This window comes from Papaver somniferum, chromosome 6 (genome assembly GCF_003573695.1).
Source record: "Papaver somniferum cultivar HN1 chromosome 6, ASM357369v1, whole genome shotgun sequence".
In the NCBI taxonomy this organism is placed as follows: domain Eukaryota; kingdom Viridiplantae; phylum Streptophyta; class Magnoliopsida; order Ranunculales; family Papaveraceae; genus Papaver; species Papaver somniferum.
The window spans coordinates 107,320,191-107,343,729 of NC_039363.1; the positions used below are offsets into that span (position 1 = coordinate 107,320,191).

General features: G+C 35.9%; 2 protein-coding genes and 2 non-coding genes across 4 annotated transcripts; 2 read left to right on the forward strand and 2 right to left on the reverse strand.

The window, feature by feature from the left end:
- Window positions 1-1,365: 1,365 nt before the first annotated feature.
- Window positions 1,366-5,740, forward strand: LOC113288767 (SH3 domain-containing protein 2-like). The gene is made up of 10 exons (XM_026537885.1): window positions 1,366-1,788; window positions 2,969-3,091; window positions 3,185-3,254; window positions 3,353-3,504; window positions 3,862-3,963; window positions 4,221-4,421; window positions 4,530-4,592; window positions 4,720-4,869; window positions 4,958-5,032; window positions 5,293-5,740. Exons 1-10 carry the CDS (start codon window positions 1,729-1,731, stop codon window positions 5,407-5,409), a joined length of 1,113 nt encoding a protein of 370 aa, XP_026393670.1. The 5' UTR covers window positions 1,366-1,728; the 3' UTR covers window positions 5,410-5,740.
- Window positions 5,741-5,839: 99 nt separating this feature from the next.
- LOC113288766 (subtilisin-like protease SBT3.6) lies at window positions 5,840-10,464 on the forward strand. Its single transcript, XM_026537883.1, has 11 exons — window positions 5,840-6,436; window positions 6,539-6,633; window positions 6,753-6,850; window positions 6,976-7,131; window positions 7,235-7,346; window positions 7,572-8,115; window positions 8,508-8,605; window positions 8,756-8,995; window positions 9,234-9,348; window positions 9,432-9,648; window positions 9,746-10,464. Exons 1-11 carry the CDS (start codon window positions 6,368-6,370, stop codon window positions 10,312-10,314), a joined length of 2,313 nt encoding a protein of 770 aa, XP_026393668.1. The 5' UTR covers window positions 5,840-6,367; the 3' UTR covers window positions 10,315-10,464.
- A 4,599-nt stretch (window positions 10,465-15,063) lies between these two features.
- On the reverse strand, window positions 15,064-15,146 carry TRNAL-UAA. The gene has a single exon. It is a non-coding gene; the product is annotated as a tRNA-Leu (tRNA).
- Window positions 15,147-16,037: 891 nt separating this feature from the next.
- TRNAL-UAA lies at window positions 16,038-16,120 on the reverse strand. The gene has a single exon. It is a non-coding gene; the product is annotated as a tRNA-Leu (tRNA).
- Between the last annotated feature and the right edge of the window lie 7,419 nt (window positions 16,121-23,539).

Here is a 23,539-nt window from a genome sequence, read left to right on the forward strand (position 1 = left end):
TAGACACCCCATATCCTTTTTATTTGGGTGGATGTGGAAATCTATAGGCCCCAATTAATCTTTATAGGTCCCAAATTAGCCAGGTATTTTTTTGTTTTTGTTTTTTTGACACGATCAGTGCGGGAATTAAACTCGCAACCTATATATAGGTTGGGTGCCCAACCCCTGGCCATTTGGGCTAATGCCAGTTGGTTAGCCAGGTGCTTTTTAGTAGGGGTGTGCAGAAAAACCTAAACCGCGGTTTTCACCCGCAACCGTCCGCAAAATTGCGGGTGAAAACCAATCCGCAAGAGTCTATGGATCAGACACGGTTGAGTTTTCAAATCCGCAAGGTTTAGCGGTTTGGTTGCGGTTGGACTTTGAAATCCGCGGATTCACCCGCACCCGCAAAAATTGAGTTTCAGATTTTAGATTAGATATCTCTAATTTAATTTACTGGGAATAAGAGGTTCGTCTTCTTCAGAGAACATTTCAAGATCTGCATAATTTTCTTGAAGAAACTGAAGGTTTTGAAGTTTCTCGATGCTTGCATGTGATCCACTCCGCACTCTGTGCGTTGTGAGAACTACTAGAAAAAGAAGTTGTGTCCTCCTCTTGCCAAAGGTGGTCTAATGTGGACAAGGATCCTGCTAAAGCACTAATCCAGGAAATTTATCCTGCTATTTGTCAATTCATAGAGGAAATTCGTTTTCAAAAACAAGGTGCTACATCAAATGATTAAAGATCACTACACTTATCAGTTGCAGTGTTAATTAAGATTACTACCTCGCAAGTATATATTGTACTCGCAATGTTGTGCAACAAAACTTTGGCATTTGCTTCATTGTTATTAATTTATTATCATGGGAGTGAGACAGTGAATTAACATAAATAGAGAGATCAATTACCCATATGAAGGGATTTTCACGGATATGTAGACTTTTTTTTTTATTATTAATTATAAATCGGCGGTTAATCCGTATCCGGTCCGCATCACCCGCTAATTCGTGGATGTCAAATCCGCAAGTGATTGGTCCGGTTACGGTTCAATTTTCCAAATCCACAACTTTGACGGTTTGGTTGCGGGTAACCCCTAATCGGCAACCGTCCGTCCGTTGCACACCCCAAATTTTTTAGTGATCGTTCGTTTCAATGTTAAAAAACAAAAGAAAAAACGGCCCATTCAGGACCCGACTCATTTATATTTTTAGTTCTTAATGAATCGTGCTAGATACACGTTAGATAGCGAGTGAAATGATTGCTGATTTGTAAGAAAGACCTAGAACTTGAACGTCTCTCCTGTAGGGCTGACAGTCAACCCACGCGGAATACAAATCATTTCTTATATATATATATATTAGTAGCAGTAGCCGTTTATGCTTCGTTACAACCCTAAATTGCTACTTCTCGCTAAACTTTGCAACATTAGCCGCCAGATCTAAACTCTAATTCAAAATTTTCAAAATCCTCCTCCGTAACCACCAAAAGATCTTGTCAGACAGCAGTCAGATTTCACATCAAAAACATTTCTTGCGGGAAACCAGAGAGTCTGTAAGCCTAGGGTACACCTACTGTGATCAGAGAGAAGCGGTGGGTGTATGTATAAAGGACGATAAAAAGAACCCCTTTTAAAGTTTTAACATTTGAAACTCTCTTTCTCTCTCTCTAAAAGAAGAAACAGACGTTGGAGAAAATCAAGGCCAGGAGCTGTGAATCACACACACAAAAAACTGCAACAAATCCGTGTTAATGGAAGCTATTAGGAAACAAGCTTCAAGATTAAGAGAAACTGTTACAAAACAACAACAGGTTTTTCATTTTCCCCTTCTCCTTCTCTCTCTTTTAGATCATTTTGATTTGACCAAGGAAAAAAACCCTATTTTTTCACATCCCTTGTAGAAGTAATATGGGTGATTAACATATGAAATCGCATAAATATATGATCTTTATTGATTTAATATGTCTGTTGCCCTAACTAATTAGTGGGTTGCGACAGATTTTAGGGAAAAGTTTGATTTATTTATTTTTTTCCCATTTTAAAGAGATATTAACAAGGATTATGGTTCAAATGTGATTGATTTTGTGGGTGTATTGGCCCAGTTCTTTAACAATTGGTATCAAGTGTCACTACCAATTTAGCATTAGGTTCCTTGAGTGTGCCAATTATAAACTGGATTGGGATTCTAACGGTGGGTGTAGCTTCGTTGTGGTAGAGAAGGGTTGTTGTCGGATGCCAGCTTCAGAAGTGGCGGTTTTAGAGTTAGAGTTCAGAGTTTAACTTAAATTGTGTTGGTTTCCTTATTAGGGTTGGAGTAGGTATCAACAGGTTATTTATGGTTTGTTTTTAATACTTTTCTTCGTATTCTATTCTTAATCGATTTTGCCGGCTGAGGGAATAACTTTTGGATTTTCGATCATATTTCCTAGTTTTGGTAACTCAAGAATGATGGTTGATTTCTTGCAGAGACGATTAACGGTTGGTTCCTTTCTTATGTTTTCCATATTGTTTTGTTTTGAAAGTAAGAATTGGAAAGCTCAAAAACTACTGGCACAACAGTATGGAGATTTTCCACACTTTGCACGCACAGTGAAGACCCGTTTTCCTGGGATGTTATTACTGAAAAACGAAATACCCTCTAGTTTGTAAATTTTTGACAAATATGGTTAACTCATGAGATGTTCAATTCCTTAGAGTTTGGAGTTCTCTAGCTCTCTCTTTTTCTTGCTTGTGTCCTATTAGCACTTTCCCTATTTTGTATATTCACTGATGTCCTGTTTATTTTCTAGGGGCATGTTTAAAACACATGTTACTTTATTCATTTGCAGTTGCCCCTACGAGTATTTCCTTATCTTTGCTTCTAGCAAATCCCAATAATTGTTTTCTTACATGATCAAGATGTCTAAAACTGTTTGCCACGTTTTTTTTGCGTTAAGTTGTTGAATTGGTTATAACATGGTTGTTGATTTTCCTTAATTTCTTGAACCTCAGGCTGTGTTTAAGCAGTTTGGGGCTGTTGGATATGGAGGTTCAGATAATGTAAATTCTGATGACCCAGAAGGTCAGCAGCATCAAAAGCTCGAGAAGCTCTTTATATCAACCCGATCTGGAAAGGTTTGTCCATATTCTACTGCTATCTATAGCTTTACATAATTCTCTTCTGTTTCTTTTTGCTTATAATTCTCTTTTCTTTTCTTTTTTGTTCAGCACTTTCAAAGGGATATTGTTCGTGGTGTTGAAGGCTATATCGTTACAGGCTCTAAACAAGTGGAGATAGGTAAGCCTCATAAGAGTTTGATTGTTCTTTATTATTTTTCGGTTATGTTGGTTTAGAAGTCACTATCATTGTGCACTAAGATAGCAACCTTAAAACAGGTACAAAGTTGGCAGAAGATAGCAGGAAATATGGTGCTGAAAATACCTGTACTAGCGGAAACACACTATCAAAAGCTGCACTTAGTTATGGACGAGCTCGTTCTCAGATGGAAAAGGAGCGTGGGAATCTACTGAAAGCCCTTGGCACACAGGTCTGATTGATTTGGGAAAACTAATAACTAAATTATGCCATATACTCCGTATGAATATTTGTCACTCCGCGAGGAAGAAATGAAATTAATGTTGCACCTGCAGGATAAGCTGTTAAGTGGGTGTTCGTCATTTCTTTTTCAAATCTGAATGTATGCTTGATTTCGCTTCTACACATTGCCGAGGTCTTTGCTATTGTTGAAAGCTCTGTTTTGCAAATGAAATCTGATTATCTTATAAAGAATATGCTTCTGCATAGTAACTTCTATTGCCAATTTGTGCTTTCTTGTTTGACCCTTCACTACTGTATGATTTGTTGTTCCCAACTAATAATGGGATGTTTGTTACTAATTGTTCAGGTTGCAGAACCGTTAAGAGCGATGGTGATGGGTGCTCCCCTGGAAGATGCTAGACATCTTGCACAACGGTACGATAGGATGCGGCAAGAAGCTGAAGCTCAGGTATATTCTTGCCTCCTTTCTTCAGAAATTCTCAAACCTCCAGTAAGTGAGATTGTAAGCAGATGTGGATCTTGTTGTTTGTATTGGATCTTGGTTGTTTGTATTATTGTATGCTTCAGTAGTTTCTGCAAAATTGAATATGTTTCAAAGCATATATTTTGACATATGATTACCTTGTTTATTAGATCAAGTAAAAAGATGGATCTTTGTTATGAATCTATAAGCTTCTTGTCCATATCTGATGTTCACTTTGACAGGCTATTGAAGTTTCCAAGCGGCAAGCGAAAGTTAGGGAATCAATGGGCAATCCTGATCTTACTTCAAAGCTGGAAGCTGCAGAAACGAAACTGCATGAGCTGAAGTCAAATGTCGCAACATTAGGGAAGGAAGCTTCTGCAGCAATGACTGCTGTAGAAGCTCAACAACAAAGATTAACACTACAGCGCCTCATCACAATGGTAAATAATTGGCTCTATTTGATATAGTTATTGTACCTCTGCTGTCTGTAAAACTATCTTTTATAAAAGTTAATGGTTTGGATTTTTGTATTTTTTTCTTCATTACAGGTTGAGTCAGAACGATCTTACCATTCCAGAGTCCTGCAGATACTTGATCAACTTGAAAGTGAGGTATATGTCAAGCCACTTTGTTTGTTCTAAAGACCACACGTTCTGAATTTTTATTTGAGCGATTTCCCTTAATTATAAAAATAGTCAGAGTGGGGATTCTAAGTATAAATTTTTGTTTAATTGGTAGATGGTATCAGAGCGCCAAAGAATTGAAGCACCTACTAGCCCAGTAGCGGACCACTCTATGCCACCACCACCATCGTATGATGAAGTTAACGGTGTTTCTGCTTCGGCCTATGAGGGAGTGATTGACAGCATGGGATATTTTCTTGGGGAGGTTGTTATGATGTCTTTCATTTAGTTTGATAAATTTATGGTATTTCTGCTTTGGCCCAAGTTTTCATGTTTGTTTTATTTTCTTGTAGGTTATGCATTCATACCAAGCTGAGTCTGATGTGGAATTGAATTTGTCAGTTGGTGACTACATTGTTGTTCGAAAGGTTTGAATCCTCTGTGTACTGATTGTTCTTTATGAAGATTGTTATCTGGTATTAGTCCAAATACCTTCCGAAAAATATAATAATTCAAAAAAAAGGTCCAAAATAAGCTAAAAAGTTCAAATATGGTGTGAAAATATGTTTGAAGTGTTTGATTCAGTGTCTTCCTTATCCCAGCTAAAAATTGGGATTTATCTGCAAGGTTTATTTTAACTGTGAGGATTGTACTTATGCCATAGTATTATAACTTTTCTTGCTTACAGGTATCAAACAACGGCTGGGCAGAAGGTGAGTGCAAAGGTAAAGCAGGTTGGTTCCCTTTTGGATTTGTTGAAAGACGAGATCGCGTTCTTGCAAGCAAGATAGCTGAAGTGTTCTGAAGATATTCATGTGGCAATGCTAGATTTGTATATTTAAACGTGTGTAAGATCTTGCATTTGTTCTTGTCCTGTGAAAGCTCAGCAACCCCTTTCTTTTCATTTTTTGCGGAGAATCAGAAACCTATTTTTGTTACGCCACTGTATGATGTTCCCGGTGTTTCAAAACATGCACATTAGTCCTGAAAATGGAGGCATTATAGCTCATGTTTTTGGTCAGTGGCCGACTTAGTGATTTGTAGCTGCATCAAGTGATTTGGAGGCTTCTATAGGGTCATTTCACTTGGTCTGTCATTTTGTAGCTGCATCAAGTGATTTGTTTTGTTTGAATGAATTTCCAGACCCTGCTAGCGTAAATTTAAGTTTAGAAACCCATTACCGAGCTTGAAACAGTGAAATGGAGGTTGAAACTTAAAGAGCTCCTGCACTGAACTGCCCCGTCTGGCGTCTGCTCCAGTGCAGCCTGTGTGTGCAAGGCCTGTCATTCCATGAGTTCACCATCTCTTTCCCAAATTGGCTTCTGGATTTTTGCCGTCTCAAAAACGAAAACATCAACAACAGTAATAGATTCTCCTATCGTTTCTGTTATTAGTTCTTACCTGTTACTCATTAAGGTTTCAGACTTTGACAATACCAGAAAAAAATCACATCCATCAACCTCTTACAAGTAGTACTATTTAGTATTTGACCAAATGGTCCAATTAACCCCACCAAAAACCATAAATATGTTACTCAGAAACCGGTAGTGGCAGAGCAGGTATACTTACTGCAAACATGACTTGAAAAGTCTACCATTACATGTCACTACATAGTCTCTCACGAAGAAGACAAGATGTAATTTTGGTAACCACATCTAAAACTCTCTTGGACAAAATCAAATTACTAATTTATTCTTAGTTTTTCTCTCCCTCCAAAATATAAAACTCTCTCTTTTCTGTGCAATTCCTTGAGTAACTGAAACATGGCTACTTCCCTTTTTCTTCTTCTTCTTCTTCTCTCTTTGCAAAGCCTCATCACCTCTGCTAGCAATGTAAGTTCTGAAATTCATTCCGTTTATGTCTTCAATTGGTGACTTTCCATTTCTTCTTTTATTTCTGGTTTATAATTTGGGTTGTTGGTTTGTTTTTGGTAGGTTCACATTGTTTACATGGGAGAGAAGAAACAACACTTGGAACCTAAATTGATTCATGAATCTCACCTTAATATCCTTTCTACATTATTCAGCAGGTTTGTCTTTTATTAACATCATCTTTAGTTTCAAATTTGATGAGATTTACTTAAGCTTGCTTGAAATCATACAACCAATTTGATGGTAGAGGAGAATCATTATTGATATGCTTTTGTAGTGAAGAAGAGGTTAAAGCTTCACTTTTGTATAGTTACAAGCATGGGTTTTCTGGGTTTGCTGCAGTGCTAACAGAATCTCAAGCACAAACTATTGCAGGTATGTCTATCAACTCACTCCTTTGATCATTTTATGAAATGATGAAACAAAAAGTGTCATCTTGTTAGGATTTGGGATTGAAATTTGATCTTACAGTTTTATAAAATGAGTAATGTAAAATGCAGAATTTCCTCAAGTCATTGGTGTGGTTCCGAACCGAATTCTTAGTTTACATACAACTAGAAGCTGGGATTTTTTGCAGTTGGATTCCGTTAGTCCGGGCGGAATCATGAATATGGGTCAAGGGGGTGATGGGGCGATTATTGGTATCATGGATACTGGTATACACATGTAACATGTGTTCATTTTGTTTATGTCAGATCTTTTTCTTTGGCTAATTTGGATATCCAGAAGTGGTTTTACCTATTTGTATCTCTTGTTTAGGAATATGGCCGGAGTCCAAAAGCTTCAGAGATCATGGAATGGGAGAAGTTCCATCTCGATGGAAAGGGGTGTGTGAAGAAGGAGAAGAATTTAGTGTTTCTCATTGTAACAGGTTAGGGAACTACCTATTACAGTATTTCCTCACTTAGAGCACTTCCTCATTATTATATCTTCACCTTGATAATTTAACGACTACCACTTACGATCGCTGCTGACTATGATATGTATGACCAAAATATAATGTTGGTTCATATAAAAAGAGTTGGCGCCTGCTAATTTGTCATGTATAGTGGTTTTTCCAAGCCTTGCTGATCTAATGATATGCTTCTTTCTGTAGGAAAATTATTGGTGCACGTTGGTATATTAAAGGATATGAGGCTGAATTTGGTGCTCTAAATACAAGTGAAAGTGTCGAATTCATGTCTCCAAGAGATGCAGTGGGCCATGGTACTCACACCTCGTCTATTGCAGCTGGTAGTCTGGTGAAAAATGCAAGCTTATTTGGTCTCGCTCGTGGAGTAGCAAGGGGAGGTGCTCCGTCAGCTAGGTTGGCAATCTACAAAGTTTGTTGGGCTACTGGTGGCTGCAGCTCCGCTGACCTGTTAGCTGCATTTGATGATGCCATTTATGATGGTGTTGATGTGCTTTCAGTGTCTCTTGGCTCACCACCACCTCTTGCTTCATATGTAGAGGACATTTTGTCCATTGGTTCTTTTCACGCTGTGGCTAAAGGAATCAACGTGGTTTGTTCTGGAGGCAATTCTGGTCCTTATGCACAGACAGTAATAAACACTGCGCCTTGGGTAATAACCGTGGCAGCAAGCACAATTGATAGAGCTTTCCCTACTTCGATCACCTTTGGGAACAACCAAACCATTGTGGTAATTTTTCTCATTTTTTCTTTTAAGACTGATATGAATGTGGTTTCAGCAGACCTTATTAGTTGCAACTTGCAAAGGAATGTCAAAATCCCAAACAAAAATGAATCTAACATATACCATCGTTATAAGCTTATTCTTTTCTACTTAGATAAACTTCATGCAATAGGCGAAAGTAAGTCAGTTTTTTCTTTCAGTTTCTACTTTAAGCTCAAGGTTTGCTTGCCAAATAGTTTATAGGTATAACTTAAAGCGACAAGGTGCTAGAGAACAGTAAGCGCATGTGGGCTGTATTCATATTTTGTCTTCACGCGCTGTGTTTCTAATGCCATTTCAAATGCAAGGGAAGTCATACTATGAATTCCTGTAAAGTTTGAACTTATTTTCTCATGCAGGGACAAGCATTTTATATTGGGAAGCATGTTCACAAATTATACCCGATAGTGTTTGGACAAGATATTGCTTCCAGTGATTCAGACGAAGATAAAGCAAAGTAAAGCAGCTCTACTTTGATTTTGATTTTGATCTTAACTGTTATTATAGATTATCATAAGTAACTTGTCACATTTGTATTCAGCTCTTTACCCATTGTTCGCTCTCTGCAGACAAAATGCTTATATCCCATATAATTGGTTTCTTCCAGGAGTTGTGATGTGAGTTCTCTAAATGCAACTTTAGCAAAAGGAAAAGTGGTCCTTTGTTTCCAATCCAGACAACAGACGTCTGGCGCGCTTGCTACTAGAACTGTGACGAGAGCGGGGGGTGTTGGTGTCATATTCGCTCAGTTTCCAACAAAAACTATTGGTTTGTCACTGGATTTTCCATCTATCCAGTTGGATTATGAGATGGCAACATTACTTCTTACGTATATGGGAACGACAAGGTAACTCCAAAACATGGTGACTTTTCCAGCGTAACTTAGTCACCATTGAAATGCCATGGTGTGAGTTGACTGGTTTGCAGCAATCATTCTTAAAACACAAAATTTTATTGGCTTGTCATTGCAACCGGTTTTTTTGAACTTGTTCTCATTCACCTAGTGCCTTGGTTAAACTCCCCTGCATGACATTTCCTGGATCACTATCAATTGTAAAGTATCTTGATGGGTTATTCGCATACAGGGAACCGGTTGTTAGGTTTAGTCGTACAAAGACAGTTCTAGGAAGGGTGACTTCTCCAGAAGTGGCATTTTTTTCTTCTCGAGGACCTAGTTCTCTCTCTCCAGCAGTACTGAAGGTTTTTTCTCACTGTCTCTCTCATTTTGGGAACTATATTCTTGTCATTGATAACAATTTCTTATGCCAAATGTTGATGTGCAGCCAGACATTGCAGCTCCCGGGGTAAATATCTTGGCGTCATGGCCTTCTCTTTCGCCACCCTCATCTAGTATGGATCACAATCAATTACCTGTTGAATTCAATATTGAATCAGGGACCTCCATGTCCTGTCCCCATATATCCGGTGTCGTGGCTCTTCTCAAAACTGTACACCCAAACTGGAGCCCAGCGGCAATAAAGTCTGCACTGATCACAACAGGTAAAAAGAAGTACCAATCCAATGCTCTACCCATTATTTCTCATTGATTCAAGTGTTGGATACCAATTTATAGACCTCTCTCTGTCTATCCCTGAAGCTTCTATTAAAGACGAATACGGGCTGAATATCGTCGCCGAGGGAGCTCCACACAAGCAAGCTGACCCATTCGACTATGGAGGTGGCCATGTTAATCCTAACAAAGCACTTGATCCTGGTCTAGTTTATGACATGGGAATCTTAGACCATGTACATTTCCTTTGTTCCATGGGGTACAACAATTCTATAATCAGCTTAATGACAAAGCATCCTGTCATGTGCTCCAAGGCATCGAAGTTGCAAACAAACCTCAACCTGCCTTCCATTTTTATTCCAGAGCTGCGCAAGAGCTCAGTGGTCTGGAGAACTGTTACAAATGTTGGACCTGTAAACTCCGTTTATACGGCTAGTGTTAAAGCTCCCCCTGGCGTGAAACTACAAGTTACGCCATCCGTTTTATCGTTCAACTCCACAACAACCAAGCTAAAGTTCAAGGTGTGTTTTCAATCTAAATTAACAATACAAGGTAGGTACGCATTTGGAAGTCTTTCATGGAAAAATGCCTTGCATGTAGTAAGGATTCCATTGATCGTCCGAACCGTTATCAATGATTTTTATGCCGATACCTAATGAACATTGAGGTAAAATCTTGTATTCATATCACCAAATAGAAGACGAAACCATTGCAAACTCACCAATTTTTATCTTCACCCCAAAACTTTGCAAACATAAACCATATCTGTTTCTCTGCATTGGCTTTAAGGTAGTAAAATTACTGAACACTGATGTGACCATATTTTGTTTCTGCCTCCATTAAATCTTACCAAACAAATTTTTACGCGAGATGTCAGTAAAATTGTGTGCACACCCCACAAGATAACAATGTTGAAGAAGTAACAGAAAGCTGATTGCGATATCGGATTGATACAAATTCCACACATAAGTCTTCAAATTTACATAGGTCATGGTCCATGGAGACTTTACATTCGTTAGAGCAGCCATACTAATTGACTTGTCAATTACAAAGAAAAATATACTGTAAGATATATGATCGTTACATTTACGTCTCTGGGCTTGGAGTAACTCAGTCCTCTCATGGGCATATTAAAACACTTTCGATTCCATTATGTTATTGAAACAATTCTGTCATTTTCACAGTAGCATTCAATGGGTAAATGCAGACGATGAACGTTTATGCCGGCCTCTGGCGGTACTACTAGAATTGTTGCCACTACCTAACGTTTCCTGTCGTTCTTCCAGTTGGCTTCATATGCTAGGAACATTCATCGTATTTTCCTGAGTGTGTTTTTAACAAGTAAACTCCAAAAACAAGAATCTTGACCACCATGAACCCTGAAATGAAAACTGTGTGAGGATTTATGTGAACAGGATATGATTTTGAAGAGTTTTTTTTTTTTCTTTCTCAGTTTTCAAGTAAGTGAGCATATTTTTTCAAAGTTGACAGAGTCTTCTCGGTGCAGTATTGATTGATGCTGCTGAGGGAACAGCAACTGTGTGAGCGTGTGGAGTACTATTTACTACTCTCTGGCAAACGCATTACATGTGAAGAAACCAAATCAGAGTCCTGTTTTCCCGTCCTCTCACTATCTCACTGAAGGCTGTACCGCCACGTGTCGTACCAACACTGGTGGTGGGGGAGAGAAAAAGGAGAAAAGCAAAAAAAGAAATGTATGAGTGAGAGATTCGAACTCTCGCGGGGAGACACCATGAACTTAGCAGGCCCACGCCTTAACCACTCGGCCAAAGCGACCACTTTTGTTGGCAAGTTGAAAGATAATGTACTTGGACAAATATTTGTAAGAGTTGGAAAATCCCAAACACTCTACCACCCAAGAGAAATGTTGCACATCCCTGCAAGCTTTCATATTTATGTGAAAGTTCGAGTGGGAAAGGCTTCCTGGAGGATACTTAGTATCCGACCTAGATGCTAAAATTTGTGAAAGAATTTAGACGAAAAAATCATCACCTCTTTGGGGGTTGATACAGTCTTGATGTTTTACCAATTAGTTTTTCTGAGATTTCGAGCAAGAAAGTTGAGTAAATTTGGAATTTTATTTACGGTGCTACCATAAGGTCTATTTGACTCGAAAAGAACTTTCGATTTCTATACCAGTTACACAATCTATTAGTATGTTAAATATTGTAAGTTCAGCTATGTCTTGGTGGTCAAGAAATTTAAGAGTGCTATTCCAACAAGCAACGACTAATTAGAAGAGCCTTTACTTCTATCCGCTTTATCGATAATCTAATTTTGTTTTTTTATCTATAAAATATTCGGTCCAGACAAGTTTCTAATTCAGGTTATTAGTGTGATGTCATCACCTAATGACTTTACTGCTATGCTACATTGATAAATTGCTTTTTGGACATGAGATGCTTCTCTTGCTTCCACATCTTCAAATCTACACGAGTTATCAAGAGAGAAAAGCTCGAAGATTCTAGACATGGTTAATATGGATGGTAGTCGGAAGTTTGACTTTAAAGAACTCTCGCTACACTTGGAATAAATATATTAGCTGAACTATTATTTTTTATTGGGAGCTCCCCTTCGGCACTTGACAACTTATCTGACACAAAAAGATGTCCTTACATAACTCCGGAACCGCATCCTTTTACTCGAAGTGGTGTCAAATTTTAGTGTGAGTGATTTTCCTTATGCTTTCATATGGAAGTCGGTTATCCTTCCCAGAATCAACTTCATAGTTTGGTGTTTAATATATGGTAAGCTTAATTCCATTGACATTATGCAACAGAAAAGTATTATGATTTACAACTCCTATGTTCTGCGTGGTAATTATATTGAGACCGGAGATCATATTTTCTTATACTGCAAAACTGCACATAAAGTGAGGTCGTTGGTTCTACCTAGTCAATGTTGGTCTTGAGTTGTGCCTATGAATATGAAAATGTTAGCTCACAATTGGTATCATAAGCACTTCTCCAGTTCTGGATACTACATTTGAAATTCCATAGCCACTGCGGTTGTATTTACACTCTAGAAAAAAAGAAATCGTCGTATATTTGAAAAAAACAACAACTTCAAAACTGACTTGAATTTAGGTGCTGAGATGAAATCTTTAATCTTAGCACGGGCTAGAGCAGCTAGAAGAAGAGTACACTTGAACTTTACATGTTCAGTCTTCAATAAGTTACTGGGTTACGATTGTTCTGTAATTTTTGAATTTCTTTTTATTTTCACTACTCTTAAATTCTTTATATCTAATAAATCATCTCTTCTGATTTAAGAAATTAAAAAGAAAAAAAAAATCATAGTTTAAACCGATATATATATAGTCTTTTTGGTACAATCTCTCTTCTCTTATTTTGGTGGTTCATTTTCATGTAACCCCTACTGATACTGATATAAATTTTTATATTACTCAAAAAAAAAAAAAATATCTTCGCCATTTAATGCATTTTTATTATCCAAGTCATGCACGTAGTAAGATTTTGCCAAAAATAATTTGGCTTCAAAAACCAAAAATCTTAATTAAGTTAGGCCCTTGACAAAGATTATAAAGTTGTAGGCCTGTCAATGGGGCTTGAACAAGTAACTGGCTGTTTGCATTGTCTTTTAACCGGAAGAAGCACATGTGATTAGGTTGTTATTATTATCAACTAATTTCATTTAATCATTGTATTAATTGAGTTGGGTAAGAACTCACTAAATGAATGGTCAATAAATTTGTGGTTGCTTTCCTTAGAGTACAATTAATCTCTGGTGGAAAACAAAAGGTGCATTTTTGGAGATAGTACCACCTCTTATTATTAGGAGCTTAATTTGGCCTTTATGCAGAACAGGATTTGCTAATTTCAGTCACATGGAACTGACAACTTTATTAATCAACGAGAATAAAGTTTTCTGTAAAAAGAAAAGAAAAAACAATAGGAAGAGATAGGGGTAAAAAAGTGACAAGAAACTGAAACCAGCTTAAATGGGAAAAAGTAATTGGAAGACTTACCCTTGCATAGGTATGCGAATGTTCGTATCTACACAGCAGCTGGTCCCAAAAAGCCAGAAAGAATGATGGACACCAGTCAAATCTGTCAAACTGGTGAAAAACAACGTACGCCATGCCGAAGTGGTAAAAATAGTCATTGGTGAAACGATGCCAACAACCCTTCAGAGTGATAGTGGGCAACCGGGTATTATTGACTGAATATAATAAGAATTTTAAGAATTCTATAAGCTTTGTGCATATCAGCTGGTTTGTTTAAGAATTCTATAAGCTTTGTGCATATCAGCTGGTTTGCCCGAGTGGTTAAGGGGAAGGCTTAAGATCTTCTGCATTTGAATGCGCATGGATTTGAACCCCATAGCCAGCATTTTTGTCTTTTTCGTTTCTATTTATTTATTTGTACATCTCTTTTTCGTTTCTTTTTCTTTTTGTTTTCTGCATAATTTTTTTAAATTAACACGTAATGAAGGACCAGATTTTTGTATTTTATATCGCTTATCAGCATTTTATCTTACCAATATTTATTTATTTGTATATCTTTTTTTTGTTTCTTATTTTTATTTTATTTTCTGCACAACTTTTTTTAAATTAACAGATAATGAAGGACCGGATTATAGTATTGTATTGTATTGTTTTTCACTGATGTAACTGATATTGAAATTGCATGAATTTATTTATTTATTTGTATTTCTTTTTTTTTTTACACAATTCTTTTAAATTAACAGGTAATGAAGGAGCATATTTTTGTACTTTTTGTTTTGTATTGTTTTCATTGATGTAACCGATATTGAAATTGCCATGCAATGGAAAACTATATTTTTGCTTGTGTTTCTTCAGAGAATAAGATTTTCATTTGTATTGCTATTTTATTGATGTAACCGATATACCATGCAACATAAACTTAGATTTTAATTTGTATTTCTTCGTCCATGTAGATGTTATTTATATTTCTTTGTCCATGTAAATGTATATTTGCTTTCAATATATCAAACAAAAAAAGTTCATAAATAATGATGACAATTATAGAATTTTAATGAATAAATAACAATCCTGGTAAATGTTATTTATATTTCTTCGTCCATGTAAACGTATATTTCCTTGCAATATATCAAAGAAAAAAAGTAAATAGATAATGATGACGATTATACAATTTTAAATTTTATTTTTTAATTAAAATTAAACATAAGATTAAATAAATATGGAATTTTTCAAACAAAGTATTTTGTTGGCAACCTAGCAACAAGCTGGCACCAACACCTTTTTGAACAACAATGCCTAATCTATAAAAAATAAAGCTACCAAAACCACTATTAAAGTGTCGTTACTAGTAAAAACAATCCTGGTAATTTAGAGATTTCGTACAAGCAAAAACGAAAAATGGATATTGTGAACCAATAAATGCTGGCTATGGGGTTCGAACCCATGCGCACTTATGTGCAGAAGATCTTAAGTCTTCCCCCTTAACCACTCGGGCAAACCAGCTGATATGTATAAAGAAAACATAAATAAGTCATAAATGTTAAAAAAAACGTAAATAAATAAACGATAATTATGAATTTTTTAAAAAAGAAATAATTAAGAAGGGTGTTGGTGCCTAACTGGTGACTAGGATCCCTTCCAGCTTTTTAAAGTAATTTATTAAAAATTAAATAATTGTAGATTATTTATCCAATTGACTCGTATAGAACTTTGGCTGGTAACCTAGCAACAAGCTGGGCACCAACCCCCTTTTTGAATAACAATGCTTTACCAATAAAAAAGAAATTTACCTACACCGTTATTAGCATCATTACAAACTAGACAATTCTTCAACCTCTTAAAATAGCACAAAGTATCATCACCTAGTTCTCCCAACGTGGTAAAAGCTATGACACCCAAACCATATCATGCAAAACACATTAATCTAAATATTTGTTACGTTTCCGCAATATAGCGTTGGAAATAGCTTGGCCCAGGACAAACGCGCGAATACCGTGGTAATTTAGAGATTCATGAATAAATAACAATCATGGTAATTTAGAGATTTCGTACGATCAAAAACAAAAATGAATATGTGAACAAATCATGGTAATTTACCTACACCGCTATTAGCATCATTACAAACTAGATAATTCTTCGACCTCTTAAAAAAAACACAAAGTATCATCACCTAGTTCCCCCAACGTGGTAAAAGCTATGACACCTAAACCATATCATGCGAAACACATTAATCTAAATATTTGTTACGTTTCCACAATACAACGTTGGAAATAGCTTGGTCCGGGACAAACGCGCGAATACCGTGGTAATTTAGAGATTCATGAATAAATACAATCATGGTAATTTAGAGATTTCGTACGAGCAAAAACAAAAATGAATATGTGAACAAATAGATGCTGGCTATGGGGTTCGAACCCATGCGCACTTATGTGCAGAAGATCTTAAGTCTTCCCCCTTAACCACTCGGGCAAACCAGCTGATATGTATAAAGAAAATAAAAATACGTCAAAGATGTTAACCACATATAATTTAAATAGATGGTTTCTGGACTCCCATCCACTCATTTTGATTTTAGTTTATGAGCTTTGATTCTTCTTTAAAAATATGTAATTATCTTAGAAAATTGTGATTATATTCATGATCGACATTCATTAATCTGAGTCCATGCCATATCGGAATACAAGATCCTCAGTAACACACTTGAGTAAGTTGGATATTTTAAATATTATAGAAAATAAATATTTTCCGTATTTTATTTTTCCTGTATGAAAGAGGCTTCATGATTCAAATTTCAGTTTAAATACGAAGAGAGATGATGGCTCACATAAGAAACAACCATTCTCACTAAAAGTCATATATGTCAACTGGAGATGACTATGCATATCTAATGGGTGTGAACAACAAGAAATGATTATTCATTTTCAATCAATGTGAAAGAAAAACTTTTCTTGTTTTCTCTCTTATTTGAGCATCATCATATTGTTAGGGCATAGCTCGGTCGAACTCACAAGTGTTGCAATCTCAAGCTTGTTGTCAAAACTATATCCTGATTTCCAATCTCCAATTAGTTAAATCTCGGATTAGGATATAAGTGTAGTTGAGAAACGGACATCACAGCAGTCAACATTGCGTTCTACCGTTTGAAGGCGAAGATCAAACCGAAGATTTTGGAGAACTTCTTCGACAAAAGGTAAGTGAAGACTAAACCACCTTTTCTCAAGTTATAATCGTATTCGACCTATGAGACGTTGTCGCATAACTAACTAGACTATTATAAGCATATAATGAATTTCGAGTCAAGTTTATGTTAGTAATTAGTTTTCGAAATATATATGACTAAGCTTAATGAACATTTGTTCATACTTGATGAATTTCAGTTAAGAACAATTTATTATTCGTAACACAAATTGTGATTCAAGATTATCATTCGAAAATAGCCCGGAACAATGATATGTGTCATTGATGTTATTTGGGAATGTTTTGAATTGATCTAGAAAGAAACTAAGAAAAATGTTATAGTTCTGGATCTGTAGTACATGTACCCAGTACACGTACCGACTTAGCTATAGTTCGGAAACAACTTAGTGGTTTGCATACCCGGTATCCATACCAAAAAATGTCTGTGAACTCGTGAACCTGGAATGGTATGCATACCTAGTATGCATCCGAAAAAGAATTGTTGGTTCGAAACTGGTGTGGTATCCATACCTAGTACGCAAACCGAAAAAGTTCTGTATGTTCTAGAACTTATATTTGTCTTAAGGGTACACATACCCGGTACATGTACCATGACAAATATAGTCACGAACAAGGTTGAAGTACACGTACACGTACTTCCCTGTCGAAAATTTTCAGATGCACATAAAGTTATTTCTATGAGATGATTAACATTTGAATAAATCTATGAGAACACTATATAGGCATGATTAATCACATTGCAACATATGGTTGTGATTCAAACTTAAAGTCTTAAGTGTTTATGAAAATAATTAAGTTTATAATTCAACCGGAGAGTTTCGGCTAGCTATTTATGAACAATGTATTTGTGCATGGTTAGGTTATGGTTCATCCTAACCATAGTTTATATCTTGATATGTCAATCACATTTCAAATATTCATCTGACGGTGGATACTGATTGCTTAGTTCCAAAGCTATCTCTGCTTAAACCTAAATCAACATATGATTTGAAAGTCTATAAAAGGTAAACCTCAAGCAACTAGGATCTTTAAATCCCGACACTACTTTTGTGTCTCCTAGTTGTAAACTAGAGTTATCATCTTCCTAGATTCCTTTTAGTTTCCAACGACTAAAAAGACTTCATAGGGATTCGGGAAACCAGTTCTACCTATTTTTTTATCTTGATAGTTCGAGTATCCTGATCTTGTTTGATTATTGAGCCTTATTAATCAATCAAGATAGATAGAAATCACAAAGTTCTCTTCATCTCAAACTTTGTTGATTCCACAAGTTTAATACTTGTAAGGTGAATAATGAATAGTCTAGGTTGCTCTTCAAGAAGCATAAGTATGGATTTTGAGATTCGCTAGACTTTGTCTATTGCTATCGATTTGTAGTCTCACCTTGATCTACGATCGAAAAGGAAATCACACATATAGGATTATCTGTGGGAGGCAGATTGGTTTAAAGTCTTTAATTGAGTTGAAGCAACTCTTAGGCTATAAAGGACGTCAACTAAGGGAATTGATTGTGCGGAGTCTTGCTGGGATTCAAGAGGCGTAAGGAGCGCGAATATAACTGAATTGTTGTGAGGGTTTAGTTCGGTCTCAACTACATTCCAGTGAAGTTAATTGGTAGTAGACTAGTGTCTGTAGCGTCTTAATACAATTTGGTGTTCAATCTGGACTAGGTCTCAGGGGTTTCCTGCATTTGCAGTTTCCTCATTAAAAAAAATTATGGTGTCTGTGTTATTTCTTTTTCGCATTATATTATTATCTTTATAACTGAAATATCACAGGTTATACATTAATCAATAAAAGTAGAGACATCCATACTTGTTTGTTGGATACGACTTGATTGATTGTTGGTATTGATATTTGGAATCGTCCAAGTACTCTCACACGCAAATTAGGTTCACAGACTTGTCTTTGTAAACTTTTTGATTGTGGGAGAAAGAGATATAACTGTAAATATAATTCCTTGATTGAGATTCATTAATTTGAACTCTTAGAATTGTATTTAAGTTTGTCCATACAGTTTTCCTAAGAAAAAGTTGGTGGTGTATTTTGGTACCCTCATGTTTTCACATATGTTCCCCTATTGTAATCTTGGTTGAATCAGGATAACGTTGTTAATAAAGCTTCATCAAATCCTGAACCCAATTGTACTAGCGAATTATATTTGGAGGGGCCGAGTGTTTGTTAAAAAGAAATCTTCAAAAAACCTAGAAGCTAAAATAAGAATAAAAATCCTCTTCTAGAGTAGAACACAATTTCTTGTTAGTATTTTTTTTATCCTCCTATGTGGGACAAATTTTCCACCGGAACATCCGATCACAAGTAAAAAATTACATATAATACATAAAAGATGGTTCTAAGTACTTTAGTAAAACAAGTAAACGTAAAAGGATATAAATGGTAATAGCATGTCGTTATTATTGATCAAAAATATTTCAAAAAGAAAAATATTGATTGAACAAAAAAACAGAAGGATAAAACTGTTGCAAGAAGAGATATATTTTATTTATAACTTACATCAATGAAACCCGATCTACGTATTAAATCAGAATCAATAAGAAAAATTTTGGAAAAACTATGAGTACGTTGTTTCGCGAAATTACTTAATTAAAAAGGTGAATGGTCCCATGATATTACGACTGTTAGTTCAGAAGTTGCTTCGTACGGGTTAACCGTTTTTTATATAACTCGAAATTGTTTATTGAAGCTTAAAACCTATCTGAGGTTCTCATATAGTCTACACTTTTTATTTTATTTTATAATAATAAGGAAGAGATATATTAGGTACATATCTGCAAGAGGTAGATGATACAAGAAATTAGGAGAAAAAAATATGAAAAGACGGTTCTATCATAATAGAATACAGAAACCCAGTCAAAACAAATTGCTAGATAATTTACCCAAACCAAAAGCTGAGGGAAGGCTAGACATCAGAAAAAGTGGCAATCATAACAGGGATTTGCTTATGGAAAGAGTTTGTACAATGCATGAGCAACCTAGCTCTATCTGAACCAGTCTAAGTAAATAGAAATATTTTAAACAATAAAACATTTTCAATAACACAATATCCAATACATCATCAATTATTCCACAATATAAACAATTGGTCCCTGTACCAACAATTAAACAACACATCTTCCATAGTATACGGAATAATTTGACAACCCTTATCTAAGCGAACAAGATTTCGTATTATGCCAAACTTGATCCTGCACAACGCTACCATATCCAGACTGTGACAGACATCGTGGATCTCCTTTCTCATAATTAGAGATATGCTAAGCTAAACAACCCCAGTCCTTCGCAACCTAAAAAATCATAAATATCCACCTACCTGGAGACCACTTCTCATATAATATTATTTCTCCACGTACGAAATTCGAGAGATACACTATTGCATTATTATACAAATTTCTAAGTCGGAACAATAAATCACTCACATCAAAACCCGCTCTCTGTCACCAATTTTTTGTGGATCTTGACATGTCTCCCAAAAATATGATTTTTTTAGTGCAAAAAAATTAGGGATGGTCTATCGACCTATCTTCCCCCTTAAAGGCCTTTACAAATATCTTTCACATTAAACGGTGATGAAACTCTCGCTTCCTATTGGCCCAGAAAGGCCTTTTTTAATGCAGAAGCTATGATGAGGACACTTGGCATAACTCTATTGGTTGTAATAATTAAAATTTGGTTACAATTTGGATACATCAAATACTTAACTTCTGTTAGTAACGGTGTTGAAAAAAAAGTAGGTAGACAATACTTATGTTAGAATTTAAACTTGAATTATTCAGTTACACTGAATTTATACCTATACTTAATTGTACTTTAATAAGGATGGACAAAACTCATGTCCAAACCGTTAAATAAATATTTAAAAAAAAAGAAAAAAAAAAAGCGAAACTCTTAAAATGGAATTCCTGTTAAAAAGGAAATCGTTGACACACCAAAAAAAAAGGAAATTAGTTGAAATCAGGAGTTCGTGCCAAAAAAGGAATCAGCATTTCTTTACATGTATATACATGTATGCAAGTCGTAACATTAAACCATGCAATTACAGAGCCTTTGATCATGGAAAGATGCAAACTTATTAACGTTATTAGGTCATTAAAGCGAATCGAGTTGCCTCCTTCTCTCTGCACCATGATCTGATTAACTGTTTCTATATAATGGATTCTACTAATTTAGGTCTCCATTGTTGTTCGGCGCATGCATATTCAAAGTGTTCTCATCCTTCCTTGCCTCACATGAGGTGATCTTACGCATGAACAATATTGGGTTTCCCTTCTTCCAATAAGGTAAAGAATAAGACGATTTCAGTTCCTAATCTGATCCATATTAAAGCAACTCATCCTTATGCATCTAATCTTAGTCGCTTTTGATTGATCATTGTTGTTCACTACGTAGGTTGAATGAAATTTTACACCTTTTTTACCGAGCTTTAAAATACAGGCTTTTTTCCCAAGAATTTCACTTGGTTAGAGCTCGAAGGTAAGGGAGGACGTGGTATGTATATTACATCATATTACATTAGGTAAGTTTGTTTCTATTACCTCATGCAAGTCCAGAAACAATTTAAACTTTAGCTATATTTCTGGTACTGCACCGGAAACATGAAAAACAAAAACAGATTTTCTTGACCTAATACACAATTTAAACAAAAATAGATGTAGTGAAGACCTTTCTCAATGGCTTGATACTTTCCCCAAGCCCTTATGTTTAGTTCACCTTTAATGCTGTGATTTTTTTTTTTTTTATATTCTGTTCGAAAATGCAATTTACCACAGCCCTTAATCCATATGTACAAAGTACTTAGAAATAAAAATATCAGCTACACCCAATCAAGAACCATGATTTTGATAAAAATATCAGCTACTCCCAATCAAGAATCATGATTTTGGATTGCTACAAACACTTGCAGCAGCATGTTTAAGGTCTTCTACGTCGTTTTTTTTTTTGATCTTTCATCTAACATATCAAGTTATGTACTGAATAGGATGTTGTAGATGGGTGGTAAACCATCCACTTCTCTGACTTTTCAATGGTAACAAATTTTTCTTGCATAGGATGTCTTAGATGGGTGTAAACCATCCATTTTGCTGGCTTCAATGGTGACAAATTCTTAGCGCACTTTTGTTATTGTTTGCATATTTTTCCTCTTTTGTTTATCCTACTAATTCTTGGATGTTATCCGCTCGAATATTTTTGTGAGAGAACTGATATGTGCAGCTTACCATGAACTGTTGGAACATCTTTATATCTCACCTTTCACGACTTCTCTGTTTATGTTTGGAAAAAATGGGTTATGACTCTCAAAACCACCACCACCAGAGCACCTTCTCTTCTCCACGTCTTTTTTATTCCGATATTTATTTTTTTGGTGATTGCACCACCATGACCACTAAAACTCCTTTCTTCTTCACTTCTCTGGCTTTTTTTTCTTGAAGTTGGAGCCGTAGATAGCTGAAAGCAATTGCAATCTTTTTTTTTTCTTCACTTCTCCATCTATTTGATTGTCTATTTCTCTAAATTTCCTATCTTTTCTCCATCTATTTAATGCATCGCCACGGCGCGGGAAAAATCTCCGCACACACCAAATCAAAAATATGATTAAAAGAAGGAGAAAAAAATCCGGTGCATAGCACGGACACTAATCTAGTACTATTTTGAAACGTGTATATCTCTCCAACTCCAACCTATGCCCCAAACGTCGTACAGTGCCAAACTGCGTTACTACTTGAAACGCCCTTCTCACCCGCCTGACTAACTAAATACCAGCCATATCTCTCTCCACACATTCTAGCTCTTCTAATCACAATCCCATAACTTCTACAAACAAAAGCCTCATTAAAACCATTGTTTTGTCATGTTTTTTTTTTTCTTTTTGTAGTAACTGTGTTTACCCAAAAATGAACTAATACTTTGCCACAAGCATTCAAACCCCACAAAATATAGTCACTCAAGCTTCGGTAGAAGTTCATTTGGCAAAAAATATCTTACCTCTTCGATTACCTGGTATGCCGTCATCTTTAAACCAATCAAGCTCTACAAGAACAACAATAACTGTCTTGGTGGATTAAGTCAGCCTTAACCTAGGTAGGATTAATATCAGTACTAAGGGGGCACATGAGCACCCTTGATATGCAGGGACACGGAGACAAGGTCTGCGGTGATGATGGCGCAACCGTTAGGCATAACCACCACACCAGTAGCTTAGACATGGGCCAACGTCAGAGAGGAACTAGCCAAAAGCAGGAATGAGAAAGTGCGATTCGACAATACACTATCCAACGACACTACAAAGAAAGAAACCTGGCAACAGATGTCCCGGAAAATCATGCAGCGGATAGGTTTTAGACAAAAAATTAGGACCATACAAGCCCATCGATTCTTAATCAAAATGTACCAAATAACTCTACATGTAATATGTATCATCGTGTAATCGGACTCCAGTCAGATAATGAATTTCATGCTTCAAAAAAAAAAAAAAATTAATGTGAAATCTACCCCCGCCTAACTTAGGAACGCGTAATTAAGGGATATAGATTAATATCCCCACCCAATAATTGTGTTAAGGGGTGTTTTTTGGATGGAAATACAAAACAACCCTTTAAAAAAATAAAAACTAAATCGAACTAAATATTCCCCACTCTCTTTCAAATTTTAAATATTTTCCACTCCCTTTCAAATTCTCTTCT